The following is a 21,600-nucleotide window of genomic DNA, read 5'->3' as shown; positions in this document are numbered from 1 at the left end:
CTCCCAACTCCCTCAATTACTTTGTCGTTTCTCTCTCTTATGTTCTCTTTGCATTTACTCCCATTATTTCATATTCTCTCTTTTTTCGTTGTCTGGTTCATCTTTCTCATTTCTCTCTCTTCTTTCTCTGTTTGGCTCGTATCGGTTTATTTTCCATTTTCTTTCTTAACGTATCCTTTGTCTTTTTTTTTTTTGTTTATTTTCTTTCTATGGCCGTTTTCTTAGATTTAATTATTCTTCTTCAATTTCATTTTTGTTCTTAGATCTAGAAGATATTACATACGATGTCCTATTATTGTTTCACTAAACAAAAGTTCAACGATATGATTTAAACAACCTATCCCTTGATGTTTTCAAATATTACATAATTCTAATGAAATAGCGGAATTTAAAATTATGGCTCAAGTTTTTTTTTTCCTTTTAATATAAATATAGTTTGTACACTTATGCAACATAATAGTATAAAAAATAGACATAAATATTTCCAAAATCGTTTTATTTGTTTTAGAAGACGGTAAATCCACATTTCACAAATTGGTCAAAAAAGACTATCTAATAGTTGGTTATATGATTTAAATTGTACGATGTTGGTTTTGTTTAAGATTAACATTTAAGTGTCATCACTTCTATCTAAAACAATGTCAATAGTTTCATTTGATGACAATGATCCTTTCGGTTATTTTTAATTTGTATGGTAATTAATGATTAAGTTGGGGTTTTTAATGGAATAATCACTTCTATTTGAGTGTTTACAAAAATGAATTCAAAATTTTGTGTTATGTATATGAATACTTTGTAGAAATTTTGTTATGTTTCAAGAATAGAAAAGAATTGGAATTTTTTTTTTGTTTTTATCTTATAAAAGTTAGAAAAATATGTATATAGTTGAAAATTAAAATCAACAAGTAAAAAAAAAAAAAAAAATGCAAAATCAATTTCATTTAAAAAAAGTACCAGATAACCCAACTCAACTTTGCATCCAAACACATACAATAATTGTCAATTCAACTCAACTCACCACACCAAACACACATAATGTAACTCTCCATATAATAATTACCAATTCAACTCTTATTATCGCGCATCAAACACCCCTAAGATTTCATTTGGTAATTATTTTATTTTTTATTTTTTTTTTCAAAATTAAGCCAATGGACCCTACTTACACCTTTGAATTTATTCATTTGTTATCTATTTTTCACCATTAGTTTAAAAAATCAAGCCAATTTTTTTTTTTAAAAAAGTTGTTTTGATTTTGAAATCTGGGTAAGAATTCAACTATGATACTTAAAAATGATGTAAATCATTTTAAAAAATGTGGATGAAATAGACTTAATTTTTAAAAACAAAAATAAAAAAACAAATAGTTACCAAACGCGACCTAAATAATTTGGAGAATTTAATTATATTCTTTTAGCTTGGTAACCATTTTGTTTTTGAAAATTAAGTTTACGGACACTACTCCCAATTCTAAATTTTTCATTTATTTATTATCTACTTTTCATCAATAATTTAAAAAATCAAGTCAAATTTTGAGAACTAAAAAAATAGTTTTCAAAATGTAGTTTTTATTTTAAAATTGGACTAAAAATAAAGATTAAAATCATTATAAAAATATACATGAAATAGACTTCATTTAAAAAAAAATAAAATAATTATCAAATGCGTTAGTTTTTTTTACGACTTTTGAAACACAAATTTTATTAGTGAGAGCTTTGGAAAAAATAAAAAATAAAATTAAGGAACCAACCAAGAAAAGAAAAAGAAAAAAAAAAGAGAAAAGAAAAGAAAAGAAATTAGAGAAGCCCTACCTCCATCATCTTCTTCCTCTTCCCCTTGTAGCCGCCGACCACCCTCCCCCTTCTGCTCAGTCTTCTTGGCCGGCGAGCGTTGTGGCGGTGAAACCCATAAATCAGGTCTGCCATGGAAACTCGATTCTCGATGACAGCTCCATGGGTTTTATGGTCGTAGTGTAATAAAGCAGATGCGACGACCATGAGACGGGAACCCTCTCTTTACACCTTCGCATTAATGTCTCTCCGTCTCGTCAGGTTTCGGCATTGACTCACCCTTCGATTGGCTTCAAATTGGTGTATCCATATCGTCTAAGGTCCAGATCTATAATTTCGGACGTTTTTGGACACCAACGAGCCAGGTTTAGAGCCTCTGCGGTAAGATTTGGTAAGAATTGTTGCTTTAATTTCCTTTTTCGAATTGGATTTAAGCGTTTGAATATTATTCTGAACTCTTGGAACTTGCTTGTTGTTATGTTTGGGTAGATTTCCAAGTGTTTGATTAAGGTTCTGCAAGTTTGCACCCCCTTTTTGGATTAGTTCAGGCTCAATTAGAGTATGATAGAGCAGTTTTGCTTGTGAAAGGATGTTGGTCGTAATTTTGGACTAATTTGGAGTGATTAATTAAGGTTTATGGTGGATTTTTCATAAGAATATTCCTCTTGAAAAGCCTCTTGGTGATTAAGGTTGTTGAACTAAATTTTAACACTTAAACATGGTGTTTATTATTTAGGCTATCTAAAAGTTGATGTTTGTTAAAGGAAGTGGATTTTCGAATTGAGGATTATAGAAGTTCTAACACTTAAACATGATTCAATCGGGGCTATCCGAATATGTCAGTTTTTGTATTCTGGGGATTGTATGGTATTTTGTTATAGCTAAATCTGGAATTGACGGTATCTGTTCTGACTGAAGCTTATTTGTGAGAAGGCACATTTTTGTTGTTTGTTATTCTTTGGAATGAAGATACATTTGGATTGATTGAAAGCTTTGTATTTGAAAGTATTAAAAAGTTAGTGTTGTGAAAAGTATGAAGGTTCTGTTTATTAAAGGTTTTAAAAGTTTATTCGAACGATTTGGTTTTGTTGAAAGACTATTTGAAAGATTCAACTTGAAACGTATAGTTTTGAAGTTTATTTGTTTGAAAGATCTTGAGTTTGAAAGTATTGTTTGCAGCAAGGTCTTGACTGAAAGTTTTGCAATGATTTGTATTTTTATTCCAAAAATTTTGAAAGAAAATGAATTTTAAAGCTTGATATGGGAACTGTTTATTGAGTATTTTTGTTCTCATCTTTGTTTTTCCAAAATGCTTTCAGACAAAGGATCAAGTAATAGTTCTAAAGGAAGTTAAGTTTAGGTTCTGGCGTAGGACATCAAGAGATGTTTATATTAGGATTTGATAGTTTGACTTAGAATTTGTTTGTAATTAGTTATTTTAATAACTTGTGTAATTTCAAATTTGTAAAAGTTTATAATGGTTATGTTTCCGCATTTTTGTTTTAATAGTTGTATTGGGAAATACGGGCTGTTATAAAGTATAACTTGGGTTTGGGGTGAAATTAGATTCTGTTTTTAATTTTGGTTAACTTTTGTTTATGACATATATGTTTCTTATTATTTAGGCTGTGTTTATTGAAATACTGACTTTTTCTTTTTTTAAATCAATTTCTCAATACAGTTTGAAATCATGGAAACTGGGGACTCTGCTCCCCCTTCCCTCGGTCCCCGCTATGCACCGGATGACCCTACTCTTCCCAAACCTTGGAAGGGATTGATTGATGGGAGCACTGGACTATCATACTACTGGAACCCTGAAACCAACGTTACTCAGTATGAGAAACCGGTCTCTTTGCCACCACCATTACCACTCGGTCCTCATCCTAGCGTCTCCACTTCCAAGCCGACTTCAATCCCGGAGGCTCATTCAATGCCATCAAATGACACATTGGCACCTCATGTACAGCAAAATCATCATGTCCCTCAACAAGATGGCCAATTAAACAGCCAACTTTCGCAACAACCTGGACATCTGATCACACAACAACACAGTTTTGTTGCCAGTCAGGTGGCCATTAATCACCATCCTAGCATGCAAATGGCACCAGATGGGCGACAACATGGCGCGCAATCAAACCAGGTCATGCACCAACCGGGGCTATTTGCAATGTCGTCACAGCATATTGGCCACCAGCAGGTTCATCAAGGTCAGAAAATGGCACATGCTAATCAACAAATGTCTCAACATCCTAACCAACAACCGCTACAGAATCAAAGGCAAACCCTACAGAATCCGGGACAACAAATGCCACCACCATCAGTCCAGCATTTAGGACAGCCAAACATGCAAAATCCAACCCCATTAGTCGGGCAACCTCAAGGTCTGCAATATGGTCAGCAGCAACTTCAGTATATTGGTTACCAACAAAGCGTTCATCCAAATGTTCAACAGAATTTGCAGCAGCAAGTTCAACAAAGTCCTTCAGGTCAGCCATTTGGTAATCACGTCGAACAGAAGCCGACTTTTCTGAAGAGAGAGGAGGAGAATATCCAGTCAGGAAACCAAGTTGGATTTTCTTCTTCCCAGTTTCAACAAAGTGGTGGCACTTCATCTATTCATGGAACCAATTCTTCTCAAACGCAACAATTTGGTTTAGCATCTGATCAGGCACGACAATTTGGTAGCTCTCCAGGAAACATGCAACAACAACATCCTGTGGTTCAATTGCCGCATGCAGGTACTGAATTGACTCATCGCCATCATCATTCTAGATTCCAAGATCAAATGGGCCCAACTGTGATGCAGGGGCAGCAAGCTGGTGCCGAACATTTGCCAGGCAGAGCCGGAAATGTATATTACTTTGGCGGGAATGAGGGGCCTGGCATTGGTCCACATCAGCCAAGGCTTGCAGCAATACCAATGGCAAGGAGCCAGCAGGTTCTTCATTTCACGTCTATTTGTAATTCTTCCATGTTCAAGTTTATTTATATATTTATTTTTTTGACATTGTTTAAGTAAGATACAATTATGAGGGATGATTAATTTACTATGAAGAAAAGCACATATACATCTTGAAATTGGTAGTTGTTAACAAAGGTTGATTGGGTACTAATATTCTGTGAAGACATTGTATCTTTGGGTTTTACATGGAAGATATGTAGTTAGGTACTGCAAAGATTTATGGGTAAGGTTATATGTGGATAATTAATAAAGAAATTGATAGGAAATGGTGTGTATGTACTCTTCCTTGACCATTGCTTAGTTTTAGGTTAAGAGAAATGTTTTTCTCTAACCGTTATATGGGAAACAACACTTTCATTGAGAAACGTAAAAGAATACTAAAGGTCAGGTTAAGCAAAAATTTGTATCAAGTTTCCAAGTATTTTGGTTCTGTTCTGTATGATTTATTTTGCTTATATGGTATGGAAATTATCCTTTCTTTCAGGACACAAGGATGAGTGGTGTTCCATTTCCAAGTGCGGCACCCGGTCATCATAGTGGGACAAATTTTGCAGCTGGTCCGACACATAATTTGAATAGCCATGGATCTGGTGGTCCATCATTGTCAAATAATGCATTGATGGGCCCTCCTCATATTGGAGCTTCAGATGTTACTAATATGTCACCTGTTGAAGTTTATCGTAAACAACATGAAGTAACTGCTACGGTTTGTATTTCAGCATGCCTATCTTTTCCAATTATGTTACTGTTGTGAATGCCATAGGGGTTATAACTGTATCACTGACTTCAAATCATGCCTATCTTTTCCAATTAACTTCGTAGGGTGATAATGTTCCAGCTCCATTCATGACATTTGAGGCTACTGGCTTCCCTCCGGAGATACTGAGAGAGGCAAGTTTCATGGTTGCTCAAACATCTTTTAATTAGGTTGCGTGAAAGTAGAAAATCCATGATCCATCTTACTCATCTCTTCTGTTATTAATCTACTTTTACTCATGAGTTCTCACTTGTCGCAGGTGCGATATTTGCTCCGGAGGAGGAGCATATGTCGTACGCTGCACTGCTATTGCTACACTTGCACATGCAACAATCCCTTGATTTTTGGAGGCTGCAAAATGGATGGTTGGAGCCTTTCTAGGGCATCTTTTAGTTGAGTGTTGGGCCTTTGACCAATTTACACCTGATGTGACTGAGATGTCTTGCTTATTGGCTCTGCTTAATATGTCTTTATTGCAATCTTTTGTTGCCTCGAGTTGCTTGTGTAAGCAACTAATCTATGGGTTCTTTTGTCCTATTTCATTTTTGCTGCTGCAGAACACTATATTCATGAAATGTATTTCACGCATTAATGTCTCTGGCATGTTTTAACTTGGCGCTGAGTCTAGTTTTCCATCATTGTGCTTCAGATATATTCTGCTGGTTTCTCATCTCCTACGCCAATTCAAGCACAAACATGGCCCATTGCCCTGCAAGGTCGGGACATAGTAGCGATTGCTAAAACGGGGTCTGGGAAAACTTTGGGCTATTTGATTCCTGCCTTCATTCTTCTTAGGCATTGCCGAAATAACCCTCAAAATGGACCAACTGTGTTGGTTTTGGCTCCTACTAGGGAGCTTGCTACTCAAATACAAGATGAAGCTCTTAAATTTGGGAGATCTTCTCGGGTTTGTTGTACGGTGAGTTTCAAATGTTCTCTCTCTGGGTCCTTGAATCATCTACTCCTTTTTTTTGTGTTTCTTTTTCCTTTCCATGAGTTAAAATTCTTTATTTCAGTGCTTGTATGGTGGAGCCCCAAAAGGTCCTCAATTAAAAGAGTTAGATCGTGGTGCTGATATCGTGGTGGCAACTCCTGGACGGCTTAATGATATACTTGAAATGAAGATGATCAACTTTAGGCAAGTTTCACTGCTTGTGCTTGATGAAGCTGATCGGATGCTTGACATGGGATTTGAACCCCAAATTAGGAAGATTGTGAATGAAATACCACCACGTAGACAAACTCTTATGTATACAGCAACCTGGCCCAAGGAAGTAAGAAAAATAGCGAATGATCTTCTCGTCAATTCTGTCCAGGTGAATATTGGTAGCGTTGATGAACTTGCTGCTAACAAGGCTATTACACAGGTAACCTTAACGATTCATATACTTATCAGTCCCTTGAACAGTGTAGATTTCATTGGCATCATGAGCCTTGCTATTGTTAAAAATGATATTTTTGGCCTATTGAATTGGTGAATGCATCATTTGTTTAAATGATCGTTCTAGGAAATAGTGTGTTTTGTAATTGTAGTCCTTGACCATTACTTAGTTTTAGGTTAAGAGAGATGTTTTTCTTTAACTATTATATGAGAAACAACACTTGATGAGACGTGAATTTATCATTTGATTGTTAACACTATTCGTTATGCAGTAATAGTTTCTTTATCTACTGAGTTAATGCATCCTCCAGTTTGTAAATTCTTCCCCTAGATGATTTGTTATTGATATATATATATTTTTTCTATTTTCCTTTTTCTATTTTCGGGTGGGGGTGGAGAACAGTATGTTGAAGTTGTCCCACAGATGGAAAAACAGAGACGGTTGGAGCAGATCCTTAGATCCCAAGAACGGGGGTCTAAGGTAATAATTTTTTGTTCTACGAAGAGGTTGTGTGATCAGCTTGCACGGAATCTTGGACGTGGTTTTGGGGCTGCTGCTATTCATGGAGACAAATCACAGGGGGAGCGTGATTGGGTATTGAACCAGTTTCGTAGTGGAAAGTCCCCAATACTAGTTGCCACCGATGTTGCTGCTCGTGGGCTTGACATCAAAGATATAAGGTAAGCCTTTTTTCTGCTCTTCTCTATGGTACCGAGAGAAGATCTTGGGAGTTGGAACTAAAAATTTGAAAGAATATGGATCTGATGTGGCTAGTTGTTGGGTTTGTATGCTAACTGTCATATGACCCCAGTACTTGTTATATGATCTATTTATTTCATTTTTATGCCAGAGTGGTGATCCAACTACGATTTTCCAACTGGAATTGAGGATTATGTCCACCGAATTGGAAGAACTGGGAGGGCTGGAGCAACGGGAGTGGCATATACCTTCTTCTCTGAACAGGATTGGAAATATGCTGCTGATTTGATTAAAGTACTGGAGGGTGCGGACCAACCCGTGCCTCCTGAGTTGCGAAATATGGCTATGCGTGGTGGGCCGAGTTTTGGGAAGGATAGGGGTGGGATGGGACGTTATGATGCAGTTATGGGTGGCAGTCGCTGGGATTCAGGAGGCCGAGGTGGTATGAGAGATGGCGGGTTGGTGGTCGTGGTGGTGCAAGGGATGGAGAGTTTGGTGGCCGTGGTGGGATGAGAGATGGCGGGTTTGGGTGTCGTGGTGGGATGAGAGATGGTACTGCTGGTGGACGAGGTGGGAGAGGTGTAGTTTCTTTTCTGCACGGGGTAGAGGACGGGGTTTTGGTGGTCCTGCTGGTGGTCATGTTGGTTGGGGCAGGGGTGATCGTGGTGGCCCACATGATAGGTTTCAATAGTATGGATGGACGTGGTCGTGGACGTGGACAGGGTCGATTTGATAACAGAAGAGACTTCAGTAGGAGTAGAGGCAGAAGTTATAGTCGTAGTCCTGAAAGAGTCCGAACATGGGGTTACAGCCGAAGTCGCAGTCGTAGTGGTAGCCATAGTTGCAGTAGTAGAAGCTGGAGCCGGAGTCGAAGTCGTAGCAGGAGCAGAAGTAGGAGCCGGAGTTGGTCCCGCCGTTATAGTCGAAGCCGTAGTCGTAGCCGTAGCCGTAGCCACGATAATAATGAGCGATCACGTGAGGGAAACTTTGATAGAAAGGACGATCCACCTCCCGAGTCAGTAGCTGCAACGTCTCCTGGCACACAAAAGAACACTTCTGAATCAGGAGAAGATGTGAGGCAGCTTCCTCCGGTGTCCAGGAGCGGTAATATCGAGCCAGTGAATCCAGAAATGGGTACCGACATGAGTGATCAAATTGTTAATGCAGCAGCTCAAGTAATATGAATGAATGTTTCTATCTGTTGGTTTCTGGATGAATGATGGCCGGCTTTGGGTTTTGATAATTCCCAATTTAATATCTTTTGAAAATTTTCTTGTAGAGAAGCTTATAAAGGAAAATTTAACTAATATGAAGGTTAACAAAGGTGGGGATTCGAGGGATCTTTACAATTTACGATTGATGATGATGCTGTATGAATACGTTGGCTGTGGTAGCAATTAGATAATTACATAGGGATGTTTGGGATCTGATAAAAGCAGAGAGTTGAGTTGAACTGATAATTATTATTTGAAGAGTTAAATTACTTCTATTGTGTAGAGTTGAGTCGGTAATTATTGTCTGTGTTTGGTGTGCAAAATCGAGTTGATGAATCTGAAAGTCAGTGTTTGGGTGTAAAGTTGAGTTGAGATATTTGATGCAGTTTTTGTAAATGAGATTGGTTATTTTTTTTCTTTTTCTTTTGTTTCTTTTTACTTTTGTTTCTTTTTTCTTTTTTGTTTTTTTTTTGTTTTGCTGTTGATTAATTTTCAGCTATACACCTATTTTCTCAACTCTTTTATGACAAACTAGAAAATCTCAATTTTTTTTTTTGAATTTGTAAAATATAACAAATTCTTTTCAATGTATTCTTTTCAAAATTGTAAAAATTATAATTCTCCAATCTGTAAAACATACCATCAAAATACATGTCATATTGCTGCTCAATTACTTATGAATTGGGATATTGTATGTATGTATATTGAATCTTGTTAACCCAAACATTATTATTTAACATGGTACACAAACGTTGAATAACTATAACTTGATAGTTTATATTTATATAATATGGATTATATATGTGGAATTGAAATTGCACAGAATAATTACCTTCCATTTCATAATGATGGTGAGAATGAGATAGTGTAGTACAAATATATTGTTCTAAACATCACAAAAATTATATAGAATATATGTTTTCGGGTTGAAATATTAAGTAATCAATTTAGTGGGTCCAAGCAAGTAGTCGTGTCCAGTATTGTGTAGTTGTTTCTCTTCTGGTACAGCGACGAAGAGGTCTATCTTTTGTTTTGTGCCAATTATATCAATTAGATTACATCTACCATCCTCAATTGGCCCTTTAATACCAAATATGGCTTGAACTACCAATGTCTAAATTCCATCTCATATTTCTTGATTTTTCATGCAACGAGTTCGTCCTCTGGATGGCTCTACTAATACGCTTGCTCTGCCGGTGGAAATATCTGGTACACTTGCTCTCCTCGTGGACATATCTACTTAATCTTCTTCCATTGCATCCTCAGACAGTTGGGTTTCTTCATTATATGGGGTAGGGTATTCTTGTGATCCTAGTCAAATCTCGTCCTCTATTTCCCAGAACAAATTTGACGCCATCACCATTAAGGGCTCGTAAGACTGCCCGGTTGCCCTGTCCTTCCCAAATACACTTATAGTTCATCATAATGGGGGAATGACTTGTTTTACAATCCTTTCACATTAAGTGACTTGTTTTACAATCCTTTCACATTAAGATGACTCTACATTGGTATATGGAAGCAATATTAGATTTATACAAAAAAAGGTATGGTGTACATTGTTCATTGTTTTAGAAAACTTACTCGAACTCAGACGTCGAAAATCTCCCTATCCACCTAAACGCACTTGAACTCCTCGTTCCATCCAAACTCTGATTGATTTAACATTCCGTTACTGCCGATATTGTTTATTCAAACTTCTAATCTTGCATTTGATGGTATTCTGGTAGTAGAGTATTCTGCCCGAATATTCTGATTTAAAAATCCTTCAGCATTAGGGTAGCCAACATCACACAAGTAGTAGTATCCTGTACCATTTTTGAGATTGTAATACATGTATATTGATGGAGTACTCAAGGTTGCTTATGTATATGAGTGATTTTTATATCCTTTGGAACCTTCAATTTTTGCGGTCGCGTAACTATCCCTCAAGACCCGGGCAGTCAAGCCCTCCCATTCTGGCATAACGAAGATGAATTCTCCGTTCTGGTCACAGACCACAATAACATTTGTGGCGATTTTCCCATTTCTAATCCTATATTGTGGTCAATCTACGACACTGACATTCACTTTCACATACTTGCCGTCCCATGCACCCAGACAATTCTGTTGAAATTGTTTAATCACGATAATTCGAGAAGATGCTAGCAAAATTTATTTCAAATACATTAATAGAATGGTATTGGAACTTTATTTTTATTTTTATTTTTATTTTTTATTTTTTAATTTTAAACCATTTTCATTATCCATCGGTACATGCACTTGTAACTGGTTCGAGGGTTTTCAACAAGACTGTGTGTAGCTATATTACTGCTAAGAGAACTGGATTGAAGTATCTCGAAACCATCTCGCTAGATCTTGAAAAATGTGTGCGTACTACTCTATTCTTCAGATTATGAGCAAGAATGTGTAGGAACATTGGCACCATCTCTTCAATACCAACACATCTACTTGGCTCCAAACATCCCATCGTTCTAATCATGTTACACAAAATCATAAACGTCTTTCTATCCATTTGAGTACTTTCGTGACATGCCAGGTCACTTTCGTAAATGAGGCGAAAGAACGTTGCAGAATGCAGTGTCTAATGTTCGCTGGTTGTTGGTCTATCCTTTTATTATTGTTAAACAAAATCGGCAATGTCAAGAACAATTGTCTTTGAGACTCTGTAATATTTGTTATGATTTTAAACAACTCCTGAACAATCTCCATCTTACTAGGATAAAGGGAAAATATGTGGATCCTGAAAGGATGAATTATACTTACAATTAGTAAACTTGGATTTAGTTACAAAATGACAAGTCGTAACAACCGAGTACATCATTCATATCCTACTATCCCGAGCCAAGTACACATTATGATCATTCAAAAAATGAAGCCTATTATAGTTGCAATAGTTGTACTACATTGTCCTATGCCCTTGTTATTAACTTGTCCAACGTGCACTGTATTGTAAGACCTATACGTGTGCTTCGCTTCATCGAATGTTTCATACGACTTGTATAATGCACCCTTGTACTCACTGACTTGTTTATGACATTCATGCCAGGATAAATAGATCCCTAGGTTACAACCAATGAAAATGACTTAGAATTTGTGTTTTCCCATCTACCTATATTTTCAAAACAGGGGTAGTCAATACCAGTGATCAACTTTAAAGTTAAAGTTCTAATGGTTATGGTATAAAGGTTCTCACATAGCCCTTTACTACCTATAAAAAACTAATTATTCAACTAGATATTTTAGTTGACAAATTATAAGTGTATCTACGTAATAGTGAAACAAGTCTACATAAGTATTATAATAGTTGAGATCTTTGGATTTGTCTAAAATTTATTATATTGAGTCGACGAACTGGTCACTTTCACCCATACAAATCAAAGGAAAATTCCTCATGAACAAGAGTCCATAACTCACTTAGGATTAAGACTAAGTTGCCTAGGTTATCCTAGTGAAATAGAAACCTAACTAGTAAACGATGTTACTTCTAGCGATTACTATTTCGCAGTACAGTCTTATGCAAACTTATTGCATAGGATATCCTCACTCGCATGTCTCCTACACGAAAGTGTTGGATCATTGCATTTATTTCAAATACAAAGTGGGTCGTATCCATAGTGTCATCAAGATAAGGTACCTAGCCTTATCCATATACTATAGACTCTTTAGGCTATATCTTAAATACTGATCTCTGTATGTCTTCACATAAAGTTCAAGACTCATACAACAATCTAGGATGTTAATTTATTGGATTAAGGTTATTTAGGCAAGATAAATACAAGATAAACAATAACTATTTATTATAATAAACATTAATAACACTTTATTAATGATCGGTCAAATGTCACATTTACTATTTACGAGTTTTAAGGCATAAAACCCAACAAACTCCTACTTGAACTAAAACTCTAGTTAGTGGGATGTATATACAATAAATAATCCAAAGTTGGAAATATTAAATGTATAAGTACATCACATGAAAAAGTAAATATACAAATACAATAAACTAGGGTATCATTATACCCATTACACATCTCCCATTTGCTTTAGATTATACTATATACTTGTCTCACATACCTAGATTCTCTAGATGACCCTCGAACACTTTAATCCAGAGAGTCTTCATAAATAAATCAGGACGTTATGCTCCAAAGCGATCTTCGTGACGATCACGTCTCCTCGTTACACTATCTCCCTTATTAGTTGATACTTCCTCTCTATATGTTTTCCTCATTTGTGGCTGCAAGATTCTTTCTAGTTGGTTACAACCCTACTGTTTTCACAGTATAATGTAATGGGCTAGTCTATATTTGGAACAAATTCCAAATCTATAAAGAACTTCCTAAGCCAAATGGCTTCCTTAGCTGCTTCCTAAGTAGCTACATACTTAGCCTCCATAGTGGCATCTACTATGCATCCTTACTTGATGCTTCTTCAAACTACAGTTAAGGGTGAACACTGACCTTGACATGGATTTTCTAGAATCCTTGTCAATCTAAAAGTTAGAGTCGGTATATCCTATAAGGATCAAATCCTTAGTCCCATACACCAGCATGTCATCCCTCATTCTCCGAAGATACTTGATGATGTTCTTAACCCCTGTCCAGTGGTCTAACCCTGGATTGGACTGGTACCTACTGACTATTCCCACTACATAACAAATATCAGGCCTAATGCAGAGCATAGAATAAATTAAGCTGCCCATAGCTAAGGCGTAAGAAATGCCTTTCATATCCTCAACTTTTTGAGGTGTCTTAGGACATTGTTCCTTAGACATGTAAACCTCGTGCCTGAAAGGTAATAAACCCTTCTTGAAATTTTGCATCAAATATCGAATCAAAATTTTTTCGATATACGTTGCCTGAGACAATGCTTGCATTTTGTTCTTACGATCCTTAATAATCTAGATCCCAAGGTCATATTGCGTCTTTCCCAAATCTTTCATTTGGAATTCGGCCACTAGCTAGTTCTTTATGTCAATAAGGTACCCTATATCATTCTCAATGAGTAGGATATCATCCATATAAAATACTAGAAAAGCTACTTTATTCTTGTTGATTTTCTTGTCTACACAATGCTCATCAACATTTTTGTCAAAACCAAAAGTTTCGATCGTAGGATCAAATCTAATATTCCAAAATCTGGAAGCCTATTTCAACCTATAAATAGATTGATTAAGCTTGCAAACTTTTTATTCTTGATCTTGGGCTATGAATCCCTCAGACTGAGACATAAGTGAAGGAATCGAATCCAACAGTGGAGATAGAACACCTTACATCCCACAATTCGATTTTACATTAAACAAAACATAATATATAAACATGTAAATTAGCATGCATCAAGGAAAATATTAGAAGATTCTTATCTTTGTAGATTCCCAAGTGTCACGAACAGTCATCTCCTAGTTCCAATAAATGGATCTCCAATGATCCTGATCATGAACAATTTCTTGAAAAATCTCGAACACTACCACGAGAGTAACCTTGTTATTCTCTAGAATTCCAATAGAGGAATAAGTGGTATCCAAATATTGGGAGAGGGAGAGGAGAAAAGGGGTTTTAGAGAGTAAGGAGGATTTTCTTTATGGCTTAGAGAAAATTCTGCACAATAACACTATGGTGTTGTGTATTGTGTTCTATGTATTCCAATGTATTCCGAAAGGGCCATAAGGAGGTCTTTATATAGAAAGAACTAAACCCTTTTCCTATATTTTCCTTTTATATAATTAAATAACACTTATTTGATTAATTAGCCCAATTAAATATCACTTATTTCATTTTAGTTTGAACAATAATTAAGTAACTATTTATACATTAAACCCAATTTAATGTATATATATTTAATTATCATATACATCCGATGTATATGTGGAAAACCTCTCTATTAATTAATTATTTACGAATCTAATTCACTTGAATTAATTAATTGAATTTTATTCAAATATTACTTTCCAATTTAATTATAAATCATATCCATAATTAATTATATATTAATCACATTAATATATAGTTTCCTCAAATTAATTTGAATAATTCAAATTATCTCTTTTAAGTATCCTCTAGTGAGCTAATGAGGGGACCTGGTGGACTTGTAGATCAGAAGCTCCAACGATATGAGATTAATTGGCTAAACTCATTAACCAAATTAATCAATATCTGTTAACTGTGGGTACACTCCACTAGAGACCCATAACTGCACTCTTCTCACTATAGATATATTTCTATGTCTACGGATATAGACAAACACTAGCAAGTTAGTCCTTCACGAGCATTCGTAACTCTAAGTGGGTCAAATTACATTTTACCCTTGGGTTACCTCTGACTCCTTAAGTACTAGTGCTCCTCTAATGAACAACCTGTTTATGGTCCAACCAATAAATAGAAACTTCTTTCAGGCCGACGAGAGGGTAGGACCTTTTGTTCAAGTCCCGGAGATACCATTTAAGTGAACACTCATCTACTTACCCTTAAGATAGGAAAGAGAGAATTCCATCTTGTATTATTATGTTCCCAGCTCCCTACTCAGTCTTGTCCCCAAAATGGTAGAATATTGTGCCCGTGAACTGGTCACCCTCACTCATGCAAATCAAAGGATAATCCCTCATGAACAGAAGTTGATAATATACTTAAGATTAAGACTAAGTCGTTGATAACTTGTAGAGATACAAGTTATTTATACTGTTTTATTTAGATATTGCGGCCAAAAGAAAGGAAAGTTGCGTTAATTGTATAGAAATTAGCTAAGAAATGCAAGAATTAAAAATTGTCGTCAATACACCCACTGACACCATTATGATGGTAGAAAAGAATATTTCAAATCTGTTTTATAGGAAATCAAGTCACCGCATGTGTTCAAGGCTCAAGATAAAAAGAACAACGCATCTACGTCGCATTGTACCCATCATACGGTGCATGCGACAATCGATCAATAGCTAAGCGATCAACGCAATCTCAACCGCATGCAGTAATAAAAAACAATTTCGTATTCGGGCAAACAATCGAAGATGTGAAGAGCAACGTAAATGCAGAGAATTCTGACGCGTGTACAGCTGACTGTTTTACATTTCGGACGGGATTGATTGTGTAATAGAAGGAATATTCACTCCACCATTTTTGGAACTGCCTTAATAATAAAGTAGGGACCACAAGTCAGAGAGTCAAAGTTTAGCCTATAAATAGCTCCGACCATTCCACTGAAAAAGGATGCTTGAATATAGAGAAAAGTGTATATACTGATATGAGGGAAAGACTGGTTGAACGACTAATCAGAGTAGATCCGAGAAGAATTAAGAGATAAGGCCGAGAGGTGGGACTCCGGGAAAAGAATCCTTCCGATCCCCACCGTTGAAGCTCTGTACGAAGGTCACCTCTACCAGACGAGCAAGCTTGAGAGGGGGAAGCCTGTCGTTTCATTCATTCCACACGCCGACAAGCAAACCATCGTCCCAGATTATTGTCAAGACGTTGACACTTTTCTGTATTTGTTTCTATCTCTTTATCATCACTTGTACTCATCTTCTTAATCTCTATCATTCACACCATGTATTAGACGCTTAATCTTAGTATCAATTCTTATGATCATTTTCATCTCCATCTTTCTGTCTATTTTCGTTCATCCTTAATTCACTTTCTCCACGATGTTTTCTTAATCCCTTGGATAATTAGCATGAATTAAGCAAGTAATTAATTGGGTTAAGGAAATAATTATGTTTGGTCAAATCATGCTAGATGAAATCTTCACCTGTGAAAGCAGAAGTGAAGATGCCATTTTGCCTATCGAGAGAGGGTTGGAAGAATGCGTTAACTAAAGCGAGAAGTACTTCTAGAGATGGAAGCAACCTTGCATTCATCACGTTCATCCCTATTTCACCATAGAGATATGGGAACGCGGCCGATCATCGAGAGGTATACGCCAAGGGAAAGCGGAACCTTAGATATATCTTTAACACAGTTAACAACCTTGCGATGTTTGTACTAATTATCCTTTCCCCTTCCGATTCATCCATAAAGACTTGCCCTCACAGACCACGATCCTTTGTATAAACTTCACAGTCAGTCTCGAACTCAGCATCATGTATATCATGTATCTTGTATCATGCATCACATTAGCTTAGGTTTATTTTCATCGCACTTTATTTTATTAATGCAACTTTAGTTTATCTGTACAATTTTACTTTACCGCAATTTAATTTCCTATACAAACACAATCTTTATTAATTGTAAAAACACCGGTCGCATATATCATAAATGTAACACACTAACGACATCAATCCCTGCGTTCGACCTCGGATCAATCCGAGAAACTTGCGTTGGGATTATACTTGGTTTCAGTGCAAGCAAACTTGTGACAACGCATTACTCCATAGCATACTACAAGCATTTAGTTAACAACACATATATCTAGAAATAGTCATGCCTAACACAACATCCACATTCCATTTCCATCTTTACATCATCAAGTTTATGGCAACATGAGCTTGTATGATTCATTCATCTGTATTCATATTTGTCCGCATGCTGTAAGTAGTGTGAATAAGCTTAAGATACAACATTTTATGCACAACAATCGCCTAGGTTATCTTATTGAAATAGGAACCTAATTAGTTAATGGTGTTACATCTAGAGGTTGCTATTTCACAGTCTAGTCTTATGCAAATTCATTACATAGGATACCTCTACTCGCGTGTCACCTACACAAATGTTGGAATTGGTGTCCTAATTCTCCCGGTGGTCTCGTAGTTTGTAAACATTTTGTACACATTGTTATTAATAAAATAAATGTTATTTTATTTGCATTTACTAAAATCCAATAAACTAAGATCCGTGGTTATTTCATGTAACTTAAGCATGTATGTGAGACATACACGTGAATCATGTCTCAAGTAATAATCTAAATGGTCTGTAGTATAAGGATAAAGGAGGGATACCTTATCTTGGTGACACTATGGATACGACCCGTTTTGTAGATTTTACAAGTGTTGTAAATGTTGGGAATGTCCTAGAACTCGAAGTTCGTGTTAAACATTCTATCTTATCAATAGCAATGACTTTTCGATTTTGCATCTTATTATGAAAATCCAATAAATGTATCCTTGGCTATAGTCTGAATGCTGTAACTTTATGTAGTGACATAAACAGGATCAAGTTGACAGTATATAGCCTAAATGTTCTAATAAGTATACAGATGAAATTGAGTATCTCATCCTGGTAACACTATTGGATGTGGCCCACTCTGTAGTAGTTACAAGAAGTTGTAAGATGCTACAAACGATGTGATCCATAAATCGTCCATGTTGAGACATGAGAGTGGGGGCATCCTCTACAATGAGTTTGCATATAGACTGAAGCACGAAAATAGTCACTTTTCTTTATAACGACCGTTTACTGTTAAAACTGACTATTTCATTTATTATTTAACCTAGGTTAACTTGATCTTAATCCTGAGCTAGCTATGAACTCTTGTTTGTTCGGAATTATCCTTTGATATGCAAACGATGAGAGTAGTCCAACAGCACTGCTCAATAAGCTTACCATTTTGGAGATAAGACTGGATGAATAGCTAGGGATATAGCCTTGCAAGATGGAATTCACTCCTACCCTATTTAAGGTTAGCAGATAGGTTGTTCTCTTAAGTACTGACTCTAGGTTTTGAACAATCGGAGCCCCGCCTTCTCATGATAGAGAAAATATTTGATTCATAGAGATCATGAATCAGAATTATTCATTAGAGGATCAGTAGGAGCTTAAGGAACAAGATGTAGTCACAGGGGTAAAACGATATTTTTGACCTAGCTGTGATTACGAACAACCTGTGAAGGATCGACTTACTGATTATGGTTAATAAGTGGACATAATATATCTACAGCGAGGGGAGTTCAACTATGGGCTATAGTGGAGTGTCCTATTAGTTAATGAACGGGGGTTAGATCGGACTAATGAGTTTAGCTGATTAATCTCGAATCGTTGGAGCCCATGATCTGTAGGTCCGTGAGGTCCTCCTACTAGCTCGTAAATGGATAAGCTTTAGGGTAGCTTGAGAGATTAATTTGAAACGTTCAAATTAAACGGAACAAGAGAATAAATATTTAAATATGATTTAAATATATAAAGATGATTATTATGCAAAAATTAATTTAATATTTGATATTAAATTAATTATTTTTTAAAAAAGTTAAATTAAATTAATTTATGAAATTAATTTAAGAAAATAAAATTTTGAATTAAAATAATTTTTTGTTTTAAAAAGAAAATGGAAATTCGTTTGCATGTTGCACAAAAATGGAAAATGGGTTTTTTTCCATTATCATCATCTTTATGCTCACACAAAAAGCATTATCTTCTCTACTTTGATTCTCCAAGCATGAGTTGCAAGCCATGCACTCTATCTCTTTGCATGTTCATCAAATATATATAAAAGGAAGATTGGAGTTGTTGGAGAAGAGAATAATATAGAATTTCGAGAGAAATTTTTCTGAAGAAGAAGCTGTCTTCTTTAGTCAGGCTGTTGTGAGTTTCTCTAGTTTCTTCCCATCTTCAAGCTGTTCTTGAGTCCCACAACTCTACCTAAAGCTCCAAGAGCATAGTATGGAAGGCTTTGAGGTGATTCACGTTGATAACAAGTGAAGACAACATCTGTCGAGACGTTTTCTTGGAGAGTTCATCAAAGGTATATTCAGAAAACCCACTTTTTGAGAAGAGCTTGTTTTAGTTTTTGATAAAATTAGTGAATTAGAAAGCTTATGAATTCTTGATACTTCCGCTACATGTTGTTTTACTCTTTCAATTGGTATCAGAGCATATTTTAAGCTTTCAATTCGGTCTAATTTTGGCAAGGTGGGTGTTTTTCATGAGATATATGAAACTGATGCACTGCTATGGTTTTCTCTGTTTTGGCATTTTAATTCTCTTAATTTCTCAATTAAATTTGTAATTGGCTCTTGTTTGATGAGCATTTATGTGTTAAAAAGAGTTTGTAATTTATTTGGAGTCATTAGAGTTGAAATTAAGATGTAATTGAAGAAACGAGCGAAGGAGGTCGAGCTGCTGTTCGATATTTTTCAGCTTATGCTCAAATTTGTTGCTGAGGTTCAGTTGCTAAACGATCGTTTAGCTCCAGATGTTACATGTGAGAAGAAAAGCTAGATGATCGTTTAGTAATATGTGCTGATCGTTGTGATGTTGAGCTAAACGATCGTTACCTGCGGGAGCTAAGCGATGAGTTAATTTGCTATATGATAGCATTACGCGATCGTTTAGTTTTTGTCGTGGGAACTAGACATTTCGTTGATTTTCCTAAACAATAGTGCTATACGATCGTTCGACAACGATGCGCATTAAACGATGCGATGAAATGCTACGCGATAGCACTGAGCGTTCGTTTGGTTGCGGAGCTAAGCGATCGTGAAGATAAATGCTATGCGACGCGATGATGTTTTATACGATGGAGCTATGTGATCGTTTAGCTTCTGGCGGATACTAAACGACGACTTGAATGCGCTGGGCGATGGTGTTATGCGATCGCTTAGTACTATGCTATAGAGCTAAGCGATTGCACTACGATGGAACTAAACGATCGTCTAGTCCTATGCGATAGAGCTAAACGATCATTCAGGTTTCAGGAAACACTATGCGATCATGTACTTCCTCACAACCCCAGGTGATGACACTAGACGATTACATCCAGGCGTTACATGATCGACCTTAGAAGCATATTGAGGTTGGACCGAGAGTAACCGGTTCGACCGATTTACTCAATGTTTAAATCGGTTCAACCTTAAATGGTTGTGGTTGGTCTAGTTCAGGCTTTGTTGGTCCGATTCAGACTCGTCCAGCCTGGTTCAAGTTGTTTTGGGTTTGGTTTGGAGTGGTTCGAGCGGTTCAAAGACAGTTTTGAAGTTGTTTATAATAGTTAGCTATCTATTTGCTTGTTTATGCCAAAACGAAAACCATAACAATTAGTATTTAATTGTTTATGCATGAGATGTATGTGATAATTAAATAAATTCATGTATTTGCATACAATATGCTATGTAGATTTAAAACCCCACCGTAGGAAGCATGTTATATGCATTGACAGTATGTTATAATTGTTATAATATATAGTATGCATGTTAGGGTTATGTTTAATATAATAGTTATATTAGATACCTTTGTTGAATGTTGTGGATGTTAAACATGTCTAAATTTTGTAAGTTGTTATAAAACTGGTTAGACGTTTAAAATCCATTACAAAGAACAGTGCATGCTCACTTAGGTTAACAACTAATTTTAATCGTTAAAATAGATTGTTGTCTTATAAAATACGGTTACAAATTCATATTGGTTCATAAACTTGACTAAGGCTGGGGGTACTTAAGTTGACGGTTTACGGAACACCTCATACCTGGGGATTATGACTGAATAATTGAGAGTTGTTAACTAATTTTATGAGCTTGTGTGAGCGATGTGAGGTAATAAAATGATTTATCACCTAGACATTGTAGGTTAAATCCAATTATAAGAGTTATATTTGGCAAAACCACTTAGACTTAGGTTGTATGAAATTAGCCATCACGCCTAAGTAAATTACCCAAATATTTAGAACACTTCAGTGAGAGATTAACAATATATTTAGAACACCGTGAGTTCCATGCTCGGCTTCTTGTCGATTTTACCTCGACTGCTCTGGGTCAATAACAAGGTGAATGAGGGAAGTGGTTCATAGTAAGTGGGTGAAGGAAATGTGTCAACATTGTCCTACAGTCTCCTCCATTAGTTTGAACCGTGAGATTTCTATGTTGCGCCTGTTGTTGTTTTTATGC

General features: G+C 36.1%; 1 protein-coding gene across 1 annotated transcript; it reads left to right on the top strand.

Moving 5' to 3' along the window:
• Positions 1-1,734: 1,734 nt before the first annotated feature.
• Positions 1,735-9,200, top strand: LOC120070380 (DEAD-box ATP-dependent RNA helicase 46-like). The gene is given in 12 exon segments (XM_039022304.1): positions 1,735-2,181; positions 3,472-4,728; positions 5,237-5,458; positions 5,575-5,643; positions 6,159-6,428; positions 6,526-6,876; positions 7,294-7,571; positions 7,742-7,751; positions 7,753-8,047; positions 8,050-8,171; positions 8,174-8,272; positions 8,274-9,200. Coding segments are annotated over 11 exon segments (3,465 nt in total). The 5' UTR covers positions 1,735-2,181; positions 3,472-3,480; the 3' UTR covers positions 8,775-9,200.
• Positions 9,201-21,600: the final 12,400 nt, after the last annotated feature.

Source organism: Benincasa hispida, chromosome 1, assembly GCF_009727055.1.
Source record: "Benincasa hispida cultivar B227 chromosome 1, ASM972705v1, whole genome shotgun sequence".
Classification (NCBI taxonomy): domain Eukaryota; kingdom Viridiplantae; phylum Streptophyta; class Magnoliopsida; order Cucurbitales; family Cucurbitaceae; genus Benincasa; species Benincasa hispida.
This window is presented reverse-complemented; position numbering and strand designations above follow the sequence as displayed.